The 21,648-nt window shown below is 34.2% G+C and overlaps 1 protein-coding gene across 1 annotated transcript in view; it reads right to left on the bottom strand.

Moving 5' to 3' along the window:
* Nucleotides 1-11,418: 11,418 nt before the first annotated feature.
* ANXA10 (annexin A10) overlaps nt 11,419-21,648 on the bottom strand; it is a 78,934-nt gene continuing 68,704 nt past the window's right edge. Inside the window, exons 7-12 of the mRNA XM_044225970.1 lie at nt 20,975-21,028; nt 20,785-20,878; nt 20,017-20,112; nt 17,563-17,621; nt 13,675-13,797; nt 11,419-11,487 (exon numbers count right to left, since the gene is read on the bottom strand). Of these exons, the coding sequence (XP_044081905.1) occupies nt 11,419-11,487; nt 13,675-13,797; nt 17,563-17,621; nt 20,017-20,112; nt 20,785-20,878; nt 20,975-21,028 (495 nt within the window). The remainder of the gene's footprint in view (nt 11,488-13,674; nt 13,798-17,562; nt 17,622-20,016; nt 20,113-20,784; nt 20,879-20,974; nt 21,029-21,648) is intronic.

Below are 21,648 nucleotides of genomic sequence, written 5' to 3'. Positions count from 1 at the left end.
GACAAATAAATAAAATCTTAAAAAAAAATGAGACACAAACACAGAAAGACAGAGAGAGATGGACTAAAATAGAAATAGAGATGAAAATACGGGCAAAAAGACAGACGGAGTGAGAAAGATGTAGAGATTAACAGAGAAAGATAAAGAGAATGAGCAGAAAAGAGAGACAACAGAAGACAGGCAATCTGTTATTCAAAGAGAAACAATGAAACACACAGAGCCAGGTGTCAAGTCAGAGAAGAGAAAGGAAGTGGAGGGAAGAAAAGAGGGAAGAAGACAGAGGGAACGATATAAGTCAAATGACAATAGCAGCTCCTTCTCCCAAACTCACCACTCAGGCCTGAAGTGACAGGAGTGAATTTGAGAAGAGCGAGAAATGTTCCTCCATTGCTTTTGCCTCCTGGTGGCTAGCAGGAATTTCTTCCCTTCTTATAGATTATGAGAGTTAACATAAGAAAGTGGGTAATGATGTCAGTTTTTACTCTATTAGGTGAAAATTTGCAGTTTTTGTAGCTTCATAGGATCTTGAGAAGAATTAGCTGGCAATGAAACGTATTTAAAGGACAAATGGGTAGAGCTCATTCTAGTGTCCAACGAAGGGTGTTTCCTACATTGCAAATGGCATCTATTTAATTTCTGAGTGGATAGACGTGGAATTATCCAACAGGACCAACTGATGACTACAAATAATGTCACTAGCACATGCCAGAATGAGTTTAGTGTAGGAAAAAAAGGTTTCCTCATGATGATCCAGCAACATAATTCTTAAATTTTCACCTTAAACATTTTACTTTTTTTTAAAAGTCAATAATTTTCTTAGTAATAGTGGCATAAAAAGTTTAAATTGTTTTAAGTAATTTGTGTTTAATAGAACTGTTTTCAATTCATTTATTTGATTTTCTAATTAATTTCTTATTAGACTCTTTAGGTAAAGAATGTGAAGACTCCAAACTGGTTTCTCATTTGCTCTCTGGGACTGAAAATAGAAAGGCTGTCCTCCCGTTTGCTTGCCTGTCTAATAAAACTGATCAAGATTTATTCAATATAAATGTAGTAAATGATGTATATGAATTTTGGCATCTAACTTTATTTTATGCTGTTTATTCATTTAAGGAAAATTGTTTTTATGTCATTGTAATAGCAAAGTGTCAAGTAAAACAAAGGCATCTTGCTCATTCCAGAATAGTAGTACTTTGCACTGAAATGGAAAAAAAATTTTTTTTAAACTACTTGAGTAGTTTTAGAATAAAAAGAATTGATATAGATAAAAGAATGGTGGTTTCTCAATTAGAATTATGTCTTACTATGTGAATCACTATACCATAAGTCCTTGCCACTCCAGGTGTGAACCAAAGACCAAAAACATCAGTGTTACCTGCTACAAATGAATTTGGGAGCCGTTGCAAAACTAGTGAGTCCAAAATGCACAAACATTTGAGAAGCTCTGCCATAAGGCTTTTGAGGGCAGTTTGCGTTTGTTTATTTTTATGATGCTTGCACCTAAACATGGTGTATGGTACAGAGTAGAAATTCAATAAACAGGGGCGCTTGGGTGGCTCAGTGGGTTAAAGCCTCTGCCTTCGGCTCAGGTCATGATCTCAGGGTCCTGTGATCGAGCCCCATATCGGGCTTTCTGCTTGGCAGGGAACCTACTTCCTTTGCTCTCTCTCTGCCTGGCTCTCTGCCTCCTTGTGATCTCTGTCTGTAGAAAATAAATAAATAAAATTAAAAAAAAAGAAACTCAATAAACATATATAAAATACTTTAATTTTTTAAACTATCATAAGAACCACTTTGTTTACTGCCCCATGTGGTTGGAAATAATGACACTGCCAGCCTTAGCTGGACTTCTGACAATGTACCCATAGCACATCGATAGGAAATAAATTCCATGATTGTACTCATATCATTTGCCAAAATCAGACAGTTATATCCTGAAAAACAGTTTAAGAAAAAATAGCTGCGTATGGATAGGGGAAGAACAAACACTATTACTGTTATGTGCATCTGATGCCAATATAAGTTTGTGGACTAACAAATATTTTTTCAAGAAAAATGATTTTTTTAAATGCAGTATATTTCTGAGGTTATAAAAGTTAACTACGTAGCTTCAAATCTTGAATAAATTAGAGACATTTTTTCTGTGGTTTCAAAAATAGTTTTAATATCTTAAGTACTGGCATTTTTATTAATTTTATTTGATCATTTAAAGTTTGGAGCATCCTAATACACTGAACATTTGACAATATTTTATTAAAATGTATTGGGTTATTGCTTTAGTTCTCTACATGTAATGAACCACAGTAAGCTAATTTTATATAGATTAAGTTATATCTCAAAAGAAAAATGCTAACCAAGCTAAAATTTCTGCATATCCACAGGCCATATTACAAACAGTTGATGTGAATGTAAGCAAGGTGTCCACTGAATGCTTATGTATTGGACTTCTACAAACATGATTCCTTGTTCTCACTGATTGGGGGTAATTGGTATGACCTCTTCTATTTTAACATTCTTTAGAGATGTATTTGTGTAATTAATGTTTAATGTGCTGGTACATTATAACCTGAGAATAATTTTAAGATGCAATAATGTGGTTGCTGGGAGGAGGGGGGTTGGGAGAAGGGGGGTAGGGTTATGGACATTGAGAAGGTTATGTGCTTTTGGGTAAATTGGAAGGGGAGGTGAACCATGAGAGACTATGGACTCTGAACAACAATCTGAGGGGTTTGAAGTGGCGGGGGGGTGGGAGGTTGGGGTACCAGGTGGTGGGTATTATAGAGGGCACGGCTTGCATGGAGCACTGCGTGTGGTGAAAAAATAATGAATACTGTTTTTCTGAAAATAAATAAATTGGAAAAAAAGATGCAATAATGTAAGAAGTCATTAAAATCCAAATTATTTTAAACTATTTTTAAAACGTGATTTACTATTGTTATTATTGTGGTAAAGTTTACATAGAATTAAACAAAATAAACCACTCTGAAGGGAATTATTTAACAACATTTGGTACATTCATAATGTTGTGCAACAACCAACTCTATGTAGTCACTAAACATTTTCATTAACCAAGGGGAAAGTTTGTGCCCATTACGTAGTAACTCCCATTCTCTCATTTCTTCATTGACACGACCTTGGCAACTACCAATCTGTTCTCTGTCTGTGTGGCTTGGCTAACTCTGGATATTTAATATGAATGGAATCATACAATATAGGTAACATTTTGTGTCTGATTTCTTTCACTATAATATTTCAAGGTTCATACCTATTACAGCATTAACAGTACTGCACTTCTTTCTATAGCTGAATACTACCTTTTTGTATGTTATATACAATTTGCTTATCTAACTGATGACTGTTTGGGTTGTTTCCATTTGGGGCCATAGTGAATAGTACTTCTATGAACATGTACATATATTTATTTGAGTGCCTGCTTTCAATTCCTTGGGTATATGCCTAGGAATAGAATGGCTGGGTCATATAGTAACTGTGTGCTTAACATTCTAAGAAATCTCACCACATCTATAATTTTCCTTTAAAAAAAATAGCTATTCCAGGGGATATCAAGTGATATATAACTCATTGTGGTTTTTATTTGCATTGATGTTGAACACCCTTTCATGTTATGACACAATGTATATATTCTCTTTGGAAAAATGTCTGCTGAAATTCTTTACCAAATTCCAATTATGTTGTTCTCTTTGTTCTTGATTTGTAGATATTCTTTGTATATTTTATATAAAAACCCTTACCAGATACATGATTTGCAAATATTTTCTCCTAGAATATATCTTTTTCTTTTCTTGATAATGTTCTTTGGTACACAAACGTTTTAATTTTGATGAAGAAAGAAGGAAAGAAAGAAAGAAAGCGAGGGAGAGTGGGGGGAGCTAAGGGGGCAGGGGAGAGAAAGAGAGAATCTCAAGCAGATACCCTGCTGAGTACAAAGGCTGAAACAGGGCTCAATCTCACCGCCCTGAGATCATGACCTAAGCCGAAATTAAGAGTTGGATGCTTAACCAGCTGAGCCATGCAGCCACCCCCTACCTATGGTTTTTTTTTTTTTAAGATTTTATTCATTTATTTACAGAGAGAGATCACAAGTAGGCAGAGAGGCAGGCAGAGAGAGAGAGGAGAAAGCAGGCTCCCCACAAAGCAGAAAGCCCACCGTGGGGCTCGATCCCAGGACACTCGGAGCCGAAGGCAGAGGCTTCAACCTACTGAGCTATCCAGGAGCCCCTCTACCTATGTTTTCTTCTAGGAATTTTAAGGTTTAGCTATTGAATCCATTTGAATAAGTTTGATTTGTATCACTGATGTATATATATATACTCACGCACACACACGTATGTGTGTACATACATATGTGTGTGTGTGTGTGTGTGTGGCTTTTAAGCCAGGGGAGTTCTCTTCCAAATTTGTTCTTTGTATTCAATATTGTTTTGGGTGTTCAACGTCCTTTGCTGTTCTATTTAATTTAAGGATTGTCTTTTCTACTTCTTCAAGAGGGATTATGGGAATTCTGATAGGGATTGTAATGAATCTATAGATCACTTGGTAGCATTGTTGTTTTATCAATATTAACTCTCCCAATCCATAAACAAAATGCATACTTCCATTTTTAGCTCTTCTGTAATTTTTTTCAGCAATGCTGTAGTTTTCAGCATACAAGTCTTTAGCCTTGGATGAATTTATTCTTAGGTATTTTATTTTTTGGATGCTATTGTAATTGGATATTTTTCTTTAGTATCCTTTTTAGGAAGTACCTTGCTTGTGCATAGAAATATAACTGATTTTTGAGTGTTGATATTGAACTCTACAACTAGGAAATTTACTAGCTCTGATACTTATTTTTGGACTCTTCAGGATTTTCTATACATGGGATCATGTCATCCGTGAGATGTTTAGCTTTCTCCTTTCTAATTTGGATGCCTTCTTTTTTTCTTCTCTAATTGCTCTGGCTAGTACTGTTAGTAAAATGTTGAATAGCAATGGTGAAAGCAGACATCTTTGTTTTGTTGCTGATTTTAGGAAATGTCTTTTAGTCTTTTAACTTTATATTAGCTGTGAGCTCTTCATAAATGTTCTTTCTTATATTGAGGAAGTTCTCTAGTTTTCCTAGTATGATAAGTGTTTTTATTGTGAAAAAGGCTGTTTTCAAATGCTTATCCTGCATTAACTCAGGTGATCCCATGGCTTTTTTTTTCCACCTTCATTCTAGTAATATAGTATATCACATTGATTGATTGTCTTATGTTGAATTACTCACGCATTCTTGAATAAATCCCACTGAGACATAGTGTATAATCTTTTAAACATGCTGTTGGACTTTCCATTGGTATTTTGTTGAGGATTTTGCATCCTCAACTATTTTATGTTTTAAAAATAGTCTAAAATAAGGTATATTGGTGTGTACTTTTCTTTTCTTGTGATGTCTCAGTATGATTTTAGTATCAGGCAATACAGAGCTAACAGTAAGATGAGTTATGACATATTTCTTCTTCTTCTGTTTTTTGGAAGAGTTTGAAAAATATTGGTACTAATTATTTTTTATTTATTTATTTATTTTTTTAAAGATTTTATTTATTTATTTGACAGACAGAGATCACAAGTAGGCAGAGAAGCAGGCAGAGGGAGAGGAGGAAGCAGGCTCCCTGCCGAGCAGAGAGCCCGATGCGGGGCTCGGTGGGATCATGACCCGAGCCGAAGGCAGAGGCTTTAACCCACTGAGCCACCCAGGTGCCCCGGTACTAATTCTTTAAATGTTTAGTAGTATTTGCCAGTGAAGCTAGCTGGTCTGGTCTTTTATTTGTTGGGAGGCTTTTGATAACTGATTCAATTTCTTTACTTATTATAAGTTTTACTAGATTTTCTATTTCTTTTGAGTTGGCTTTGCTAATTCATGTATTTCTAGGAATTTGTCCATTTTGCCTGGATTATATCATTTTTTTGGTGTACCGTTAGTTGTATTTCATATTTTGTATTCCTGTAGCATTAGTAGTAATGTCTCCATGTTCATTTCTTATTTATTTATTTGATTTTATTATCTGATTTTATTTACATCATTTTTATTTTCTCTGTCAATCTAGTTAAATGTCAGTTTTGTTTATTTTTTTTCTGAGATCCAACTTTTGTTTTATTGAGCTCTCTATTGTTTTCCTATTCTCTGTTTTATTTATCACCAACTAATATTTTTTATTTATTTCTTTCTGCTTCTTAAGTTTTAGATTACTGTCCTTTTTCTAGTTCTTTGGAGTATAAAATTAGGTTGTTGAGATCTCTCATTCTTTTCAATGAAAAAGGCCTTAACTGGTATAAATTTCCTCTGAGCACTGTTTTCCTTGTGTCCCATAAGTTTTGGTATGTTGTGCTTTTACTGTCATTTATTTGATTTTTTTTTCTAATTTTCATGTGATTTTTTTTTCTCTGACCCATTGTTTGTGTGCTGTTTAATTTCCATATATTTGTCAGTTCTCCAATGACCCTTCTGTTAACGATTTTTAGCTTCACTTCTTTATGGCCTGAAAAGATACTTTGTATGACTTAAGTATTTTTAAATATATTGAAACTTGTTTTGTAGCCTAACATACAGTCTCTTCTGGATAATGTTTGTACATGAGAAGAATGTATGTTCTGCTGTTGGGTATTGGGTATATTGTCCATTAGGTCTACTTGGTTATGGTATTGTTTAAGTTAGCTATTTCCTTATTGATCTTCTGTCTAAATGTTCTATCTATTATTGGAAGCAGGATATTAAAGTCTCTTATTTTAGAACTGCCAGTTTCTTCCTTCCATTTTGTAATGTTTACCTCATATATTTGAAGGTTGCTTTGTTTGGGGTTTACACATTTTTAATTATTATATCTTCTAGATGAATTAAAAGTTTTATCAATATATAGTCTTTTTAAAATCTCTTGTCACAGTTTTTTTTTTTAAGATTTATTTATCTATTCCAGAGAGATAGATAGATAGATAGATAGAGGAAAGGACAGAGGGAGAGGGACAGAAAGAGTCCCAAGCAGACTCCCCACTGAGTGCAGAGCCCAATGTGGGGCTTGATCTCACAGTTCTGAGATCATGACCTGAGTCAAAATCAAGAATCAGATGCTTAACTGACTGAGCCACCTAGGCACCCCTCTTGTTACAGTTTTTGACTTAAAGTCGATTCTGTCTGATATTACTATAAGCTACTCAGCTCTCTCTTATTTGTTATTTGTGGGGAATGTCTTTTCCCATCATCTCACTTTTAACACCTTTTGTCTTTGGATCAAAAGTGAGTCTCTTATAGTCAACATATAGTTGAATTGTGTGTGTTTTTTTTAATCCATTCTACAATCTTTATCATTTGATCCATTTACATTTTTTTTCAGTTTTTTTTCCCCAATTTATTTATTTTCAGAAAAACAGTATTCATTATTTTTTCACCACACCCAGTGCTCCATGCAAGCTGTGCCCTCTATAATACCCACCACCTGGTACCCCAACTTCCCACCCCCCCGCCACTTCAAACCCCTCATGATCCATTTACATTTAATCCATTTTACATTTAAAATAATTACTGAAATGAACAACTTACTTTTGTTGTTTAAATATTTGATTTTTATGAGTTTTATGCCTTTGTGTTGTTTGTTTCTTGGGGATAGTTTCTAGTAATTTCATTTGTTAATGAGTATACTTTTGTGTTTTTTCATGCTTCATAAAATTTTTTGAGAACTATATGTTTTGAATATTATGATGTGGTAATTCTAGAATTTTTTTTCTTCTTAACATTTGTTTTTGTTTCTAGCTGTTCACTGTAGCTGTAGTTTTATTTAGTGACTTTTATAAACAATTTTTATAATGTCTTTATTTTTCATCCTATGTGGTCTCTGAAGCCCTTGTCTCTTTAGCTTATATTCAGCCACTGTTTTGACAGATATTTCTTTGAACACAGGAATGAACAAGAAAGAGAGAAGAAGAGATGGGGGAGGAGGAATTAAAAAAAAAAATCTTCCATGTTTTGTAGATTGGCTTTGCACTGGGTTACCCCTTTCAACATTTAGACCATTTACAACTCTGCCTTGCCCTTCACTTTCCGCTTGGACTAATTCTAGAGACCAGTCAGTTGAAAACTTAGTAAGTGATTTTAGTCATGAGTCCTGCCTTAGGCATGTGCATGGCTTTCTAAATCCCCTATATATGGGGAATGTACAAATTTCCCAAATTTTCTTCACAGGTTTTCGTTACTTAATGAAAACATTGTACTGCTTCAACTGTAATCTTTTGCCCTAGACAGCTACAAGTGGTTCATTTGTCTTAAGATTTTTCCTCCTTGAGTGAATTCTGAATTGGACAAAACAAAGACAAGTGCCTCACCTTGGTCCTTTAGGGAGATCCCAGACAGAACAGACAAACATATTCTTTGTTAATAAGCCAAATCTGCTCATTCTAGAACAAGGAACCAGAGGTCCACCTTGGGGACAGGTTGCTGTCCTCAAGATTGCCATTTAGCTAGGAGGAGAATGGGGAAAGAATGAATAAAAATGTCACAAACTTTTCTTATCTTCTGTAACTTTTTTCTTGACTTAGAGTTTATTACTATTTTCCAGAGTTCTGGAAAATTTAATACTGACAGTTTTTGCATGATTATTTTTGATGCTTCTGTGGAGAGATGCTTCTGTGGAGAGATGGGTCCTTATAGCAACCTACTGTGCCATTTTCAGTGACATTACATATTTGGCACTGTTGTTAACATATGTGAAATATTTAACTTTGGTAATAACAATATGCTATTATATAAGAACACTACAAGTTTAACTGATTTAGAGCTAAACTGGGCATAGTAAAATACTGAATGCAGTGGACATAAACACCTATCTGCAGTCTTTCCATATCTGATTTTATTTTGTCTCTGGAATGGCCAGCAATTCAGTGGTCATTTACTTTCCTTTACTGTAGACTGGTAACACACCAAAAGCAAATTTATTCCTTAAAATTTTTTTTCTCTATAGGTTAAATATGGGAGAAGTTTTTAATTAAATCAAACATATTTCACTTGTTATTCAGTCTATCAGGTGTAGTAAACATTTGAAGATGATATAAACAGCCAAATATCATTTAACACAAATAACAATGATAATAATTTAAATACTTGATTTTTTAGAGGACTTCACTATGTGAATTATATGATGGTGAAGATGATAATGTTGTATTGGCATTTAAACAACCAAAGTGAAGCATTCAAGACAAAACTTTGGAAAAAAAAAAAAAAGACATTGATGTTGTTAATCTTTACCTAAGCACTGTGATCCTGGAAAATAGAAATGATCCAGAAATGTTCCCTCCCATTTGTATTTCAGAAAATGGCTTAAAACTTAGAACCATTCTTTCTCATATGACTCAGACAAGACTTGCTGATGATCCCCTGTTTACCAATAATAGTCCTCAACACACCCATCAAATTCCTACTCTTTGCCTCATAAATGATTAGCTGAACTGTTTTCCCCTACTGACCAATCTGGACAAAATACACAACTTGACTAAACTTAACTCAGGTTTCTTCCTTCCCCACAGGTCCCTGGACTTTAATCCACCCTTTAGCTCCTGCTGAAAACTACCTGGAGGCTTTCCCAGATGAACTGTCCAATCACACCACAAATTCATCCCTTCTCCCACAACTGATTTTTTTTCTAGCCATGTCTATTCATTCCTATAACGTAAAAATCCTTTTCTGGCTGGCCCTTGAGACCCCTGTAAATCTCACAGTCAGAACACCCTCTTTGTGGCCGTAGTCCCTCTTTCGCTATTGCAGTTCTTCCTCCCACTTACTGCAATATCTTTTTGAATAAAACCCCTTCCTATATAATTCCAGATTTGTTTTTGATTTAATAACACCATGCCTTACCAAAGAAATAAGAGGTATTACCTAGCAAAAGTTAAATTTTAGAATTTATTGAACTACTTACACAAAAATGTCCTAGTGAGGAAACATTTCATTTAAATATCTAAATTCTCAGTAGGAATTCTAACATTTTTCTTGTATTAAAACTCTTATGTAAAAAAATTATCTGGAAGAATAACTATGCTAAATATCTCAAATAATTACTACTTTTGACTGGAATATTAAAGTTTTTTAAAAGATAAAAATCAAAGCCAATTTAAAATGATGTGACATCATCTGTCACAGCAGTAAGTTCAAACCTCGAAAGTGATTTCAGAAGTCTAATTATTCTTACATGTTTCATGTTGTGCCCAGTCACTGTGTTCTAAATGTCCAATATCATTTTGCCTGTAAGAAAACAGTTTCTGAATACAGCTTTCACTTCTCCTGAGACTGGTGAAGACAGATCTACAGGAACTGGATTATAAGCTATTGAAAAAGAACTTTCCATGTGGAACAGAGCACTCCCATCGACTTTGCCAGGTCATCTAGATTTATTGCATGTGTCCTCATTTGCCTTGCTTGACTTCATTTACTGCTGCTTCCTGTGATCTTGGGTTTTGTGTTTTCCTTTGCATATATTGGGAGCCCTCTCTTGTGGATTCATCCATATCTGTTTCTGCTTTTAGTCTTAGCTAGTTTGTAGCATCAGTCTAGAATCTCTCCCAAACCTACTTCAATGTTTTTCCTTTGCTGTTCCTAATTTACTGAATTTTCAGACACATAAGGAGCCAGGCTTTACTGATGGTACAAAGCACATAATAGCTTCTAAATGGCTTTGATCTTGATGTTAAGCAGGGAAGACAAAAGCAATGAGCAATGACTTTTCTGACACTGACGGGCAAATACTGGGTTGGTTAGGCATTCGTATTTAAAAAAAAAAAAAGTTATGTAGGGATAAACTGCCTTTATTAGAATGGTTGTCAAATACAGCCACCAGTCACACACGCCTACACTCACACACAGACACATACACCCATTTTTACATCCAGGTCTCTGACATATCAAAGCCTGACAAGGATCTGTATGGCTGCACTTTGCTGGTTTATATCTTCATTTTCTTTTAAATGGACACAGCTTTAGTTGTTAACTTTAACTTTATTGCATTTGTACACAAATCTTGAAAATTTCTCTAAGAGGGTTGGCCCCACACCATGTTTTCCTCTCCCCAACCATGCTAAGGACAGGTATAAGCAGATTTTTTTGTAGGCAACTGACAGTTTGCATTTAGATAAAATATATTTCAATGAAATTATTTTTATTATTCCATTATTTTATTATTCCATTTAGTAAATTGCTGATTTGGGTGATAAGTACATATCCACTGTCATATATTTTATCAATAGATTTTTCTTTGGCTTAGAATGATTTTAAAGATAGAAGAGAAAATTGATTCTATAATTTAGCTAATGCTTCTAACATGGCATACTTCTCACAAACTCTTTATTTAGACAGGTCTGTAAATAGGAGTGCTGTGTCCTCTGCCTCCTTCTTTTGACTCAGTAGTCTTCAGCATCACCAGCACAGATGGCAAGCAGAGATTTTTCATAATGCCCTGAAGCAAAATTCTGAAACAACCAAACAAAAAAACAATGTATTTGAAATAAAATATCATAGCATTTCTAAAAAGAAGCATGATTCCTCTGAATTACGAGAAAGATCCATAGGCCATTACCGTTTCCAAAACTGTTCACTCTTTTTATCTAAAAATTTAATATGTTCTGAGAACTATTCCCAGTGGAAGTTATTGGAAAATAATAGCATGGTTATAGTCAATAGAATAGGGTTTATATAAAGTTGATTGAACCCTAATGTGTGTTTATGAAAAGAATAACTCATAGTAGAATTAAATCTCCTCAACTTTAAAAGAGGTGTACTAATATTGTTGTTATAAATCAGCTTAGAGTCTGGAGGGCAAATTGATAATATGCCTCCAAAGACTTAAAAACATTTACACTCACCAATGCAGTAATTCTACTTCAAGAAATGTATCCTAAGGAAAAAATGATCTATTATTGATGAGCACAAAAATTTACACTAAAAAATATAGACAACATTATGCATAATAGTGAAAAAGTAAAAATCAATATTTAAAATTTGGGATAGTTTATGTATTTTATAACTTATACAGTGGAATACAATGATTCAGTACAAGTATTCCTTTTTGTAGTAAAGCATATTAATTTTATATATATTTTTAAAAACATAGCATCTACAACATTTCATTACTGATTATGGTGAAGAATAATGGCAATTTTTATCTCCTTTTTATGATCTTCTATAGTTTCTAAGTTTTTTAAAACAATAAGAGTAAGAAATAATTGGGATTATAAAAACTATGTTAAAAATCAACTATCATATTAATGTTCTCTTACAAAAGTCATGCAATTATAATTCACTGTTTTTTTTTAAAGATTTTTATTTATTTATTTGACAGACAGAGATCACAAGTAGGCAGAGAGGCAGGCAGAGAGAGAGGAGGAAGCAGGCTCCCTGCTGAGCAGAGAGCCCGATGCGGGGCTCGATCCCAGGACCCTGGGCCCATGACCTGAGCTGAAGGCAGAGGCTTTAACCCACTGAGCCACCCAGGTGCCCCTATAATTCACTGTTTTAAATGCATTTAGTAAAGTTATATTAATTACATGTAGACTTTGAGGTGGCTTGGTTAATTGAAGTATATATGTTAGAATTCACTTAGTCATTTAGAAAATGAGTTATGACATTTCTCAATGAGAAATGTTCATCGCTGCTTAAAGTTTAGGGTTTTGAAGGTAGGTGCAAGGGCAGTTTTATCAAAATAAAGGAATAAAATGTCTCTTAACTCCTGCGATGTCTTTTTTGGAGTGACTTTGGTTATGCAAAGGCTTACAGTGTCTTCTGTTATTTTTATGGTCTTTTGGTCCTTAGGTTGTCAAGTTGCTTCTGGATCACTTTTAATAAACTAAAAAGCTATTTTATGCAATTGAAAATTTCAGTGTAAAGCAATGTGAACAGGTAACAGCACTCAGCTACATGCAAAGTATAAGGTAAGATATATTATCAGGGCCTTGTGCTTGGTTTAATACTCTGGTGATGCCATCCCAAAATTCTTTATAATTATTTGAATGAGAGGTTAAATATTTTAATTTTAGATTGGGTGCCAAAATTACATGTGTAGCCCTGTATATCCTAATAATTCTTTGCTAAGTTTTATCAAAATCCAGACTAAAGCTTAGACATATTAGAATGGACAAATTTGTTTGTTTACTTCAGAATCGCTGCTGCTTTGCCCTTCAACACCTAAAGGGGTGCATAGAATTTTACATAACTATCAAAGTTAAATTCCTGCATGTTACCAGTTTATGAGATTCCACTGGCTGCCCTGCCTTCTATGACAATATGAGAAGAAAACTGAACTGATCTAAGAAGCCTTTTCACAATTAGTGTGGCCTTATTGTAAATTGTATCTTTCCTGATACTGATCATGCTCAAAATTTAACTCACAAAGCCCAATTACACAATTAAGGGAAGAATACTTTACATGACTCTGTCAACAATTTTTGTTTGAAACACATAAAAAATTCCCTTACTGAGATGAAGGGAGTTCCTCATTTAGCCCTTGTTGATGCACTAAATACTGTCCGATGGACTAAAGTAGATCATCTTGTCAGAATAGTTAACTTTTTAGATTCTAACACAAGGTTACTTAAAGCTCTCATATCAGTTTTAAAAATGATAAAATCTGGGTGAAAATAAATCACATGTAGGAGATTTACTTTGATGTCATGAAACAGCGATTTTCCATATCTCTCTTTGTATCGTTTCCTGATGGTCATCAGATCTATTTCACTTCTGGCGATTAGAATCCTGATTACAGTTTTATTATGGAAACCGAAGTCCTAAAAGATACAGAAAAGGAGAGAAAAAAATTGGAAAACGGTACCTTAAAGTTAATCTATCTAATATAGACTCAACCTCTTTTCTGTGGCTGTTTATTCATCCTGTACTCCTCAAACACTGGCATGATGATCGGGGGAGTGCCCAAGTCAGACTCCCATATCCTCCGAGACTTCGCCTTCTCTCATGCGCTGTACACACAGTGAAGTATTCTACCTGTTTGACTTCTTTCCTTTCCTTTATTTATTTATTTTGTTGAAGTATAATTGACATACTTTTGTCTATTAGTTCCAGATGTATGTCATAGTGATTCAGTATTTTTATACATTACAAAATGTTTCCCATCAATCTAATTTTTCACCATACAGTTTTTTGCCTTACAGTTATTGCATTCCCTAAACTGTATGTTAAATCAGAGTGAGTTATTTATCTTATAACTGGAAGTTTGTACCTCTGAATTCCCATTAGCTATATCACCTGTTTCCCCACCCTTCTCCCTTGGTGACCAGCAGTTTGTTTCTTGTATCTGTGAATCTGTTTCTGTTTTGTTTATTCATCTGTTTTGTTTTTTAGATTCTACACATAAATGAAATAATATGGTATTTGTCTTTCTCTGACTTATTTAACTTAGCATAATACCCTCTAGGTCCATCCATGTTGTTGCAAATGGGAAGATTTCATTCTTTTTAATGGCTGAGTAATATTCCTGTGTCTGTGTGCATGCGTGTGTGTGTGTGTGTGTGTGTGTGTGTGTGAAACACTCTTTATTGATGGAAACATAGGTTATTTCTTGGCTATCGTACATAATACCACAACGAACATAAGGTCACTTATATCTCTTCAAATTGGTGTTTTTATTTTCTTTGAATAAATACTCAGAAGTAGAATAGCTGAATGGGATGGTAGTTCTATTTTTAAGTTTTTCAGGAAACTCAATACTGTTTTCCATATTGGCTGCACCAATTTACACTCACACCAACTCTGTATGAGGATTCTCTTTTCTCCACATTCTTGCCAACTCATGTTATTTTTTGTCTTTTTGATAATAACCAATCTGGCAGGTGCAAGGTGATATCTCATTGTGGTTTTGATGTGTATTTCCCTGATGATTAGAGATATCGAGCATCTTTTCAAGCCCGTTGGCCAGTTGGCCATCTGTATATTGCCTGTAGTGGAACTGCTGGAGTGGTGTGGGTCAGGGGCCTGGGGCATGCTGGGGCTGCGCTAGCAGGCTGGGTAGAGCATCTGCACCCTGTTTCTGTCTCTGCTATCAAGGTGGAGGAGAAATGTGAAAGTTGGTACTTGTTCACACCTCTGACCCTGGAGAGACTTCCAACTGTTCCTCACCCATGTGGTGGATGTTTTACGGTTAATGAGTGAATTTCCTTTACTTAAAGTATATTTGCCCTTTATACTGCTGTGTCATCACTGTGCCCAGTGAATCTGGTGCATAGTGATCTGTGCACAGGCACCTCAGTGATATCCCTCCCTACTATAGGTCTTTGTGTAGAGGTGACTCTGTCTCCAACTCTCCTATCCTTCTCTGTGTGGACCCTTCATTATTTGTTGTGCAGATGCTGCTCAGCTTTCAGTTCTTCTTTAGGAGGAATTGCTTCATATGTAGGTATAGATTTGGTGTGTCGGTGGGAGGAAGTGAGTTCAGGATCTTACTATATTAGCATTCGGGCCCTCTTCCTATTTTACTTCTTAAATGTCCCGTAAAATCTATTTCCATTGTCACTACCTTGATGCTGGCCCTTATCATTTCACCCTGATTCTGCAGTAGTTCCTTCCTTTCACCACCTGGCCAACCTTCACATTCTCTCCTTCCTGATTCTGCAATAGTTCTTTCCTTTTAGCCTGGTCAACCTTCACACTGTCTCCCTCACACTGCATTATAAACTATAAATCTGATCATTTGCTCTTTCTAGGTAAAAATTCTAGGCCAGGGAGGGAGGGGGTTTTGAATTATGTTAAAGGAACATTGATATGACTGAGTGAAACAGCAATTACATTTTAAATTTACAGTTTATTACCAAAAATTGTAAAAATAAAAATTCCAGGTATTTGAAATATTTTTGGATTTAAACTCAAATACTGAAAAATAAAAAATCAATTCCTGTATACTAGCTCCAGAAAGAATATTGCTTTATAAACCAAGTTCAATTTGTCTTTTCAAATGGAATAATGGGGACATCCAGTGGCCAAGGAGCATAATATATATATGTGTGTAGAGATACACATATATATGTGTGTGTGTGTGTGTGTGTGTGTGTGTGTGTATTTTTGGCATAATAAAATTTTTGATGTCTGAATGTTTTGGGTATAGACCTCTAAGCAATCTTTTCATAATTTGAGGTAAATAAATTATTTACCCAAATTTCCATATTTAAATTGTATATCATTCACTTAGAGTGCACTAGAGAAAAATACCTGCAGTTTCCTCTGGTTAGAGGTAGTGTAAACAGCTTTGACCAATATTTTACATTTGAGGTCATCATATGTCAAAAATTAAATTATTTGAATATACAATCCTTCTCTTTACCTCTAAACCAGTTGTAAGTACATGCATTTTCATTTTTGCTTTGAAACACACACAGAAAGAATTATTATTTATTATTAGAATAAGTAGCCCTCAACTTGGACAGATTTGGAATCAAGCTAATTGTGCTTATTTCCCTATGGTCATTCACAAGTGAAACTTCATTCTTTTTTTGGAGAAGGACACTGTTGAGATCATTCCATAGCATTGCCCAATAATTATTTAAATTTTTTAAAAAATCAAGTTAAGTTTTTTCTGCTTGGAAATAGAATAAAATAGAAGCAGAGAGCTATGAGCATAGGATACATGTGTTCTGAGGATACATAGGTTGGTTCTTGTATGTAAATAAAAAATATTCTTTACAAAAGATATATAATAGAAATATTCTCAGCTATTATTGTATTATCCCAGCTTGCTAGCTACTTTTAAGAAGTTGGTCTGTAAAAACAACTTTGAGGATAAAACAGACTTTTAAAACTACTGAACTTTAAAAAAATAATTTTCACAGAGTTTTTGAGATATGATATATGTATAATGATTTGTATCAGAACTTTTCTTTTTCTAAAAATGTGTTATGCACATTATGGATAAAATGTGCATTGTCTCATGCATTTAAGTGTTTGTTTCTTTGAAAATAAATGCACCAAAGGAAGTGTGATTGACTATCACACTAAATATGAACAACATTCTCATTTAATTACAAAATAGATTATTGTTATCTAGCCATTTCTTCTTAAAGTACTTTCTAAAATAACACTTTAAGTTTAAAAATAACCACAGGCATTATTTCATTTTTTTAAAAAATTTCAGAAATGTAGCAATTTCTTACTAAGGGTTTATAATGTTTTGACATTCCTGCTTGATACTATATGTTTTGTGCTTGAGTTAAGTGTGAAGTAGGGGTCTTTGGCAAAATACAAAAGCTTTTGGATTTGCCAGCTTCTTCATATGCTAAGAAGTGCTAAAGCACATGGGGGAGATAGATCCCATAGAGTCATACTTCTCAAGTAACTCAATTTGATGCAGAAAGCAGAGCATTATTTATTTGGTGGTTCTCATTTTGGTGTATAATACATTTTTTTCCCCACTTGAGCACATTTTGTTTGAAATGAATATGTTTGTATACAAGTTCAAAAATGTTTAAATAATAAAAGTAAACCTAGTGCTTTGAGAAAGTAAACATGATTATCTGGGAAAATTTTTAAAATATGTGGGTCATACTTACATGGATTGCACTATATAGTCTATAAGCAAAATAGGCTGGTTTATCTCGAATACAGAGAACTAGGAAAAATCAGAGGAAGAAAAGAAAATTTGAGAATGATAACATATATTTTCTTCAGAATTTGGGAAACAATGAAAACACTTCTTTTTTTTTCCATTAAAATCCTGAGAGAGTGAAACTTTTTGAGTCCTATGTGGAAAACCTCATTGTAGATTGTGGTAAAATTTCAATATTTAAAATAGTGGTAAAACCATAACCTATAGAAAAATGTAAAGCAACAATATTATAATGACTCATTCAGGTTTTCATTTAGTCTATGTCTTTCTCTTGGATCTCTTAGTTCTTTCACAATGTCTAGTGAAGAAAAATGTGTCCCTTTTACCTGAAAATTAAATAAAGCTTCAAAGAGACCCAGGTTATCACCACTATTATAGATTTTTTTTTATTATAAAACTCAATATACAATTGATTCATTTTCCCAAACACTATTTTTAGTCCCTCATAGACTTGTGAATAGATCTGAGGTCTTTCTCTCTTCTTTTTAAAGATTTTTAAATTGATTTGAGAGAGCGAAGGAGAGACAGAGACTGAGAGTGGGTGGGGAGTAGGAGAGAGAAAGTGAATCTCAAGCAGGCTCCCCACTGAGTGTGGAGCCTGCCCCATGGGACTGAATCTCTGACCCTGAGATCATGACCTGAGCCAAAACCAAGAGTCACATGCTCAACCAGTTGAACAGCCCAGGCGTCCCAAGTCTGAGATCTCTTAAAAAGAAACAAACAAACAAACAAACAAACAAAAACCTGGATGGGTGATAAGGGGCTGGGAGTACTAACTGGAGTTAGGCCTGGAGGGGCCTGGAGTTAGGAGTCATCTAATCAAAACCATTATGACATTAGAACCATTTAGAGCCTAGTGAACAGTTGTCCTTAATGGAGGTCATTTGATTATTATTGACATTCAATAATGTTTATTTGAATAAGTAAATAAATTAATAAACAAATGAGTAACATATGTGAGGCTATAACTTCTGAGCAAAATAAAGTCATCACAACAGTATTTTCTCTATAGTTCAAATAATAATTTTAGGTTGTAAGATCATGCCTTCATCTTTTACATTTATTTATAACTGTGAAATTCATAGAACACTCTTGAGTCTCTGCTAGAATGTGGACACTTTCAGGAGAAAGAGATTTTGTTGTTGCTTTTGTTGTTGTTTTACTGTTCCATTCGCACAGCCTAAATCAATGGCCACAATAGTGGATGACTCAAGAAATGTTTATTGAATAAATGAATGAATCAGTTAAATTGTTTTCTGCTATTTCTCATGTCCACTATTTCCTCTTACCTACTGCTTTGTTTGTGGTATGGTATATAGTGGAAAGAGAGCAATCTTGGAATTCAAATGACATGGGTTCTAGTCATAACTTTGTTGCTCTTTAGTTGATGGGCTTTGAAGTAGTCAATTAACCTCCTTGGCCTTGTTAAATGAGTTGCAATGTGATATGTTATTGAACTATTTTGAAAATTAGCCAAAACAAATGTCTCATATTCTCAGAAAAACACACACATACTCATATATTTTATACTATTTTAAGGATTTCATAGACCCCACCAAACCTTTTTAATGGAACCCTAGCTTGAAACTCCTTTAGAAGCTAAAGTATAAAAATTGTGTTCCTTGCCATCTCAAATGCCCATGTATGTTTGTGCCATTCTAGGAATGGGAAATCATAATATACATTTATTCAACAAATGTAAATGGTTACTTGATGTGTATTCTTTATGGGGACATTTCACAAAGACATTTCATTTGTAGTTCCTACAATGTATGCTGTCAAGTCACAGCACAGAACAAGGTACAGCATAGTGGTTTCATAGTAGTTATTATGGATAACTGCCACTGTTTTCCTCTCTATGGGAAGATATCTTTTCTTAGGAAAGATATGGAAGTATGTCCCTTTCACAATAGCCTGGAGAAATCACTACTGAGTAACAACTTGGTAAATTTTTGTTTGTGGTAGAACTTACTCCTAAAGGCAAAATATTAAAGATGATGAAAAAAAGACTCTTCCACTTGGAGAAAAGGAAGCCAGATTTCTAACATTTATCTGCTTTTTAACAAGGGAATGGAAATCACTACATATAAATGAGTTCAAAGGTATGAGATCCCAGTTACCTGAGAGAGTGAGATTTCAATGTTTCCCAGTATGAAAGTTGAACCAGCTATTAGGGAAGGGTATTAGTTCATTAAAGTCATCACATTGCCAGTTTAGTGCACTGTATGAGTAGCTAATGTACTTTTCCTCTATAGAGTTAACATCTTCCCTAAATAATTAAATTCAGGGAAAGTAACTCAATGAAGAGCAGAGTTATGCATGTTTAATTCAATCAGAGCTAATCAGCACTTATTGTGGAATCCAAGGTCTGCTGTACACCAAATAAATCATTACTTACCAATTGCAACTAGCAACTCTTGGAAGTATCCATCATAGCATTCATTAATGGCATCTACTATGTCTTGCCCAGAAATATTTTGAAATTCCTGGAAAACTTCAACAAATTGATATAATTCAAAGGAGATTTTGTGCATATTATGATTTTAAAATATAAATATTGGTTAGCTTGTTACACATAATGAAAGTAAATAAAGTATAGGAGTACAGGTTGAGTTGGAGTAGGCTATCTTTCACAATTTTTATAGTGTTTTATATATGTAGAAAAAAACATAAAACAATTTTTTAACTAAAAGAAACAGAAAAGTATAGAAGCCAAACAATATACAAACTAATGTGAGTGCACCTCTAAGACAAATATGATGGCTTCACATAAATCATGACATTAATGATAATCTCCTTGACTTGTAATGAACTAGTTAAACCATGTTTACTATATTCTCTTCAAGAAAACATCTAATAGGCCTAATATAAAGTAGCTAATCTATTTGGGTAAGTTCTCCATCAGAAACAGATGATTTTGAAAGATTCAATATTTAAAGTTTACATAATTCAATTTTTGGAAAAAATAAAATTATAAGAAAAATTTATTCCTTAGTAATATCATTAGGTAAGACATTCTGTATAAATATAATTCAAAATAAGTACCTTTGTGATCACGGACTTTCCTCTATATGTAACATTTCCCTTTTTTCCCCTTTTAGTTAACTACTTGCTTTCTATTAAACTATCAGTTAAGTAGCTGAAAAGAAACCTGATTAATAATTACCAAGCCACAGTTGTTGATAGCTTTTGTTGCACAGGACCATTTGCAGCATGGTTTTGTGTTCCCCTGTCTTCTGCTGACAGGCTTCCCACAGGACCTGAAACATCATATTGCTAGGAAGCAGCCCCATAACCACCACAGACCATTTTAGCAAAGGTTTTTCATAGTCACTTTGAGGTCTGGTTCTAGTTACCATTGCATCCTGAGCAGCCATAGCAGGGTCTGTATATCCTTCCTCTCTGGTTCCCTGTAAAATAAGCACAGGTTTTCCCTTGTAAATTTTCTTAATTAACAACCCATATAGGATTATTTGGACAAAAATCTTTGAATCACCAAAAACATTGGTAATTTCTTAAAAAATTTTATCATTATTTGAAATTAGTCTACATTTGTTGAATATTATATGAAACATAGGTCCTTTTTAAAAATGTGGGTTTTATCTTTTCTTTGCACCAGTGGTAATCTTTCAAAGGCATTGAAGTGTTTTTACTCTTATGACTCTCTGTGCAGTATCTTCTTCCCATCAAACTGGACATCATCCAAGGCCTGGCAGTGGGTAGTACTATTGGATTTAACGTTGTTGGAGTGAAAATGCAGAGAGAAAGAATGAGTTAACATTCAGTCTCTGACTTGTCAAATAGGATACATGCAACAAAATAATAATGAAATCCAGATTTTGTGGAGTAAGAATATTTTACAAATTTGTATCATGACCACAACTCCCATCCATTTATCATATAAAGAATAAATATGGCCAAGTTGATTAGAGATTCCATTACAAACAGGAGGGAAGGAGGGCTAGCCAGTGTAGGAGCTTCTGATCTCCAAGGATTATGACTATACGGTCTGGGGGGGAAGAGGTCAAAG

The sequence above is a fragment of the Neovison vison genome, chromosome 11 (assembly GCF_020171115.1).
Source record: "Neovison vison isolate M4711 chromosome 11, ASM_NN_V1, whole genome shotgun sequence".
Classification (NCBI taxonomy): Eukaryota; Metazoa; Chordata; class Mammalia; order Carnivora; family Mustelidae; genus Neogale; species Neogale vison.
This window is presented reverse-complemented; position numbering and strand designations above follow the sequence as displayed.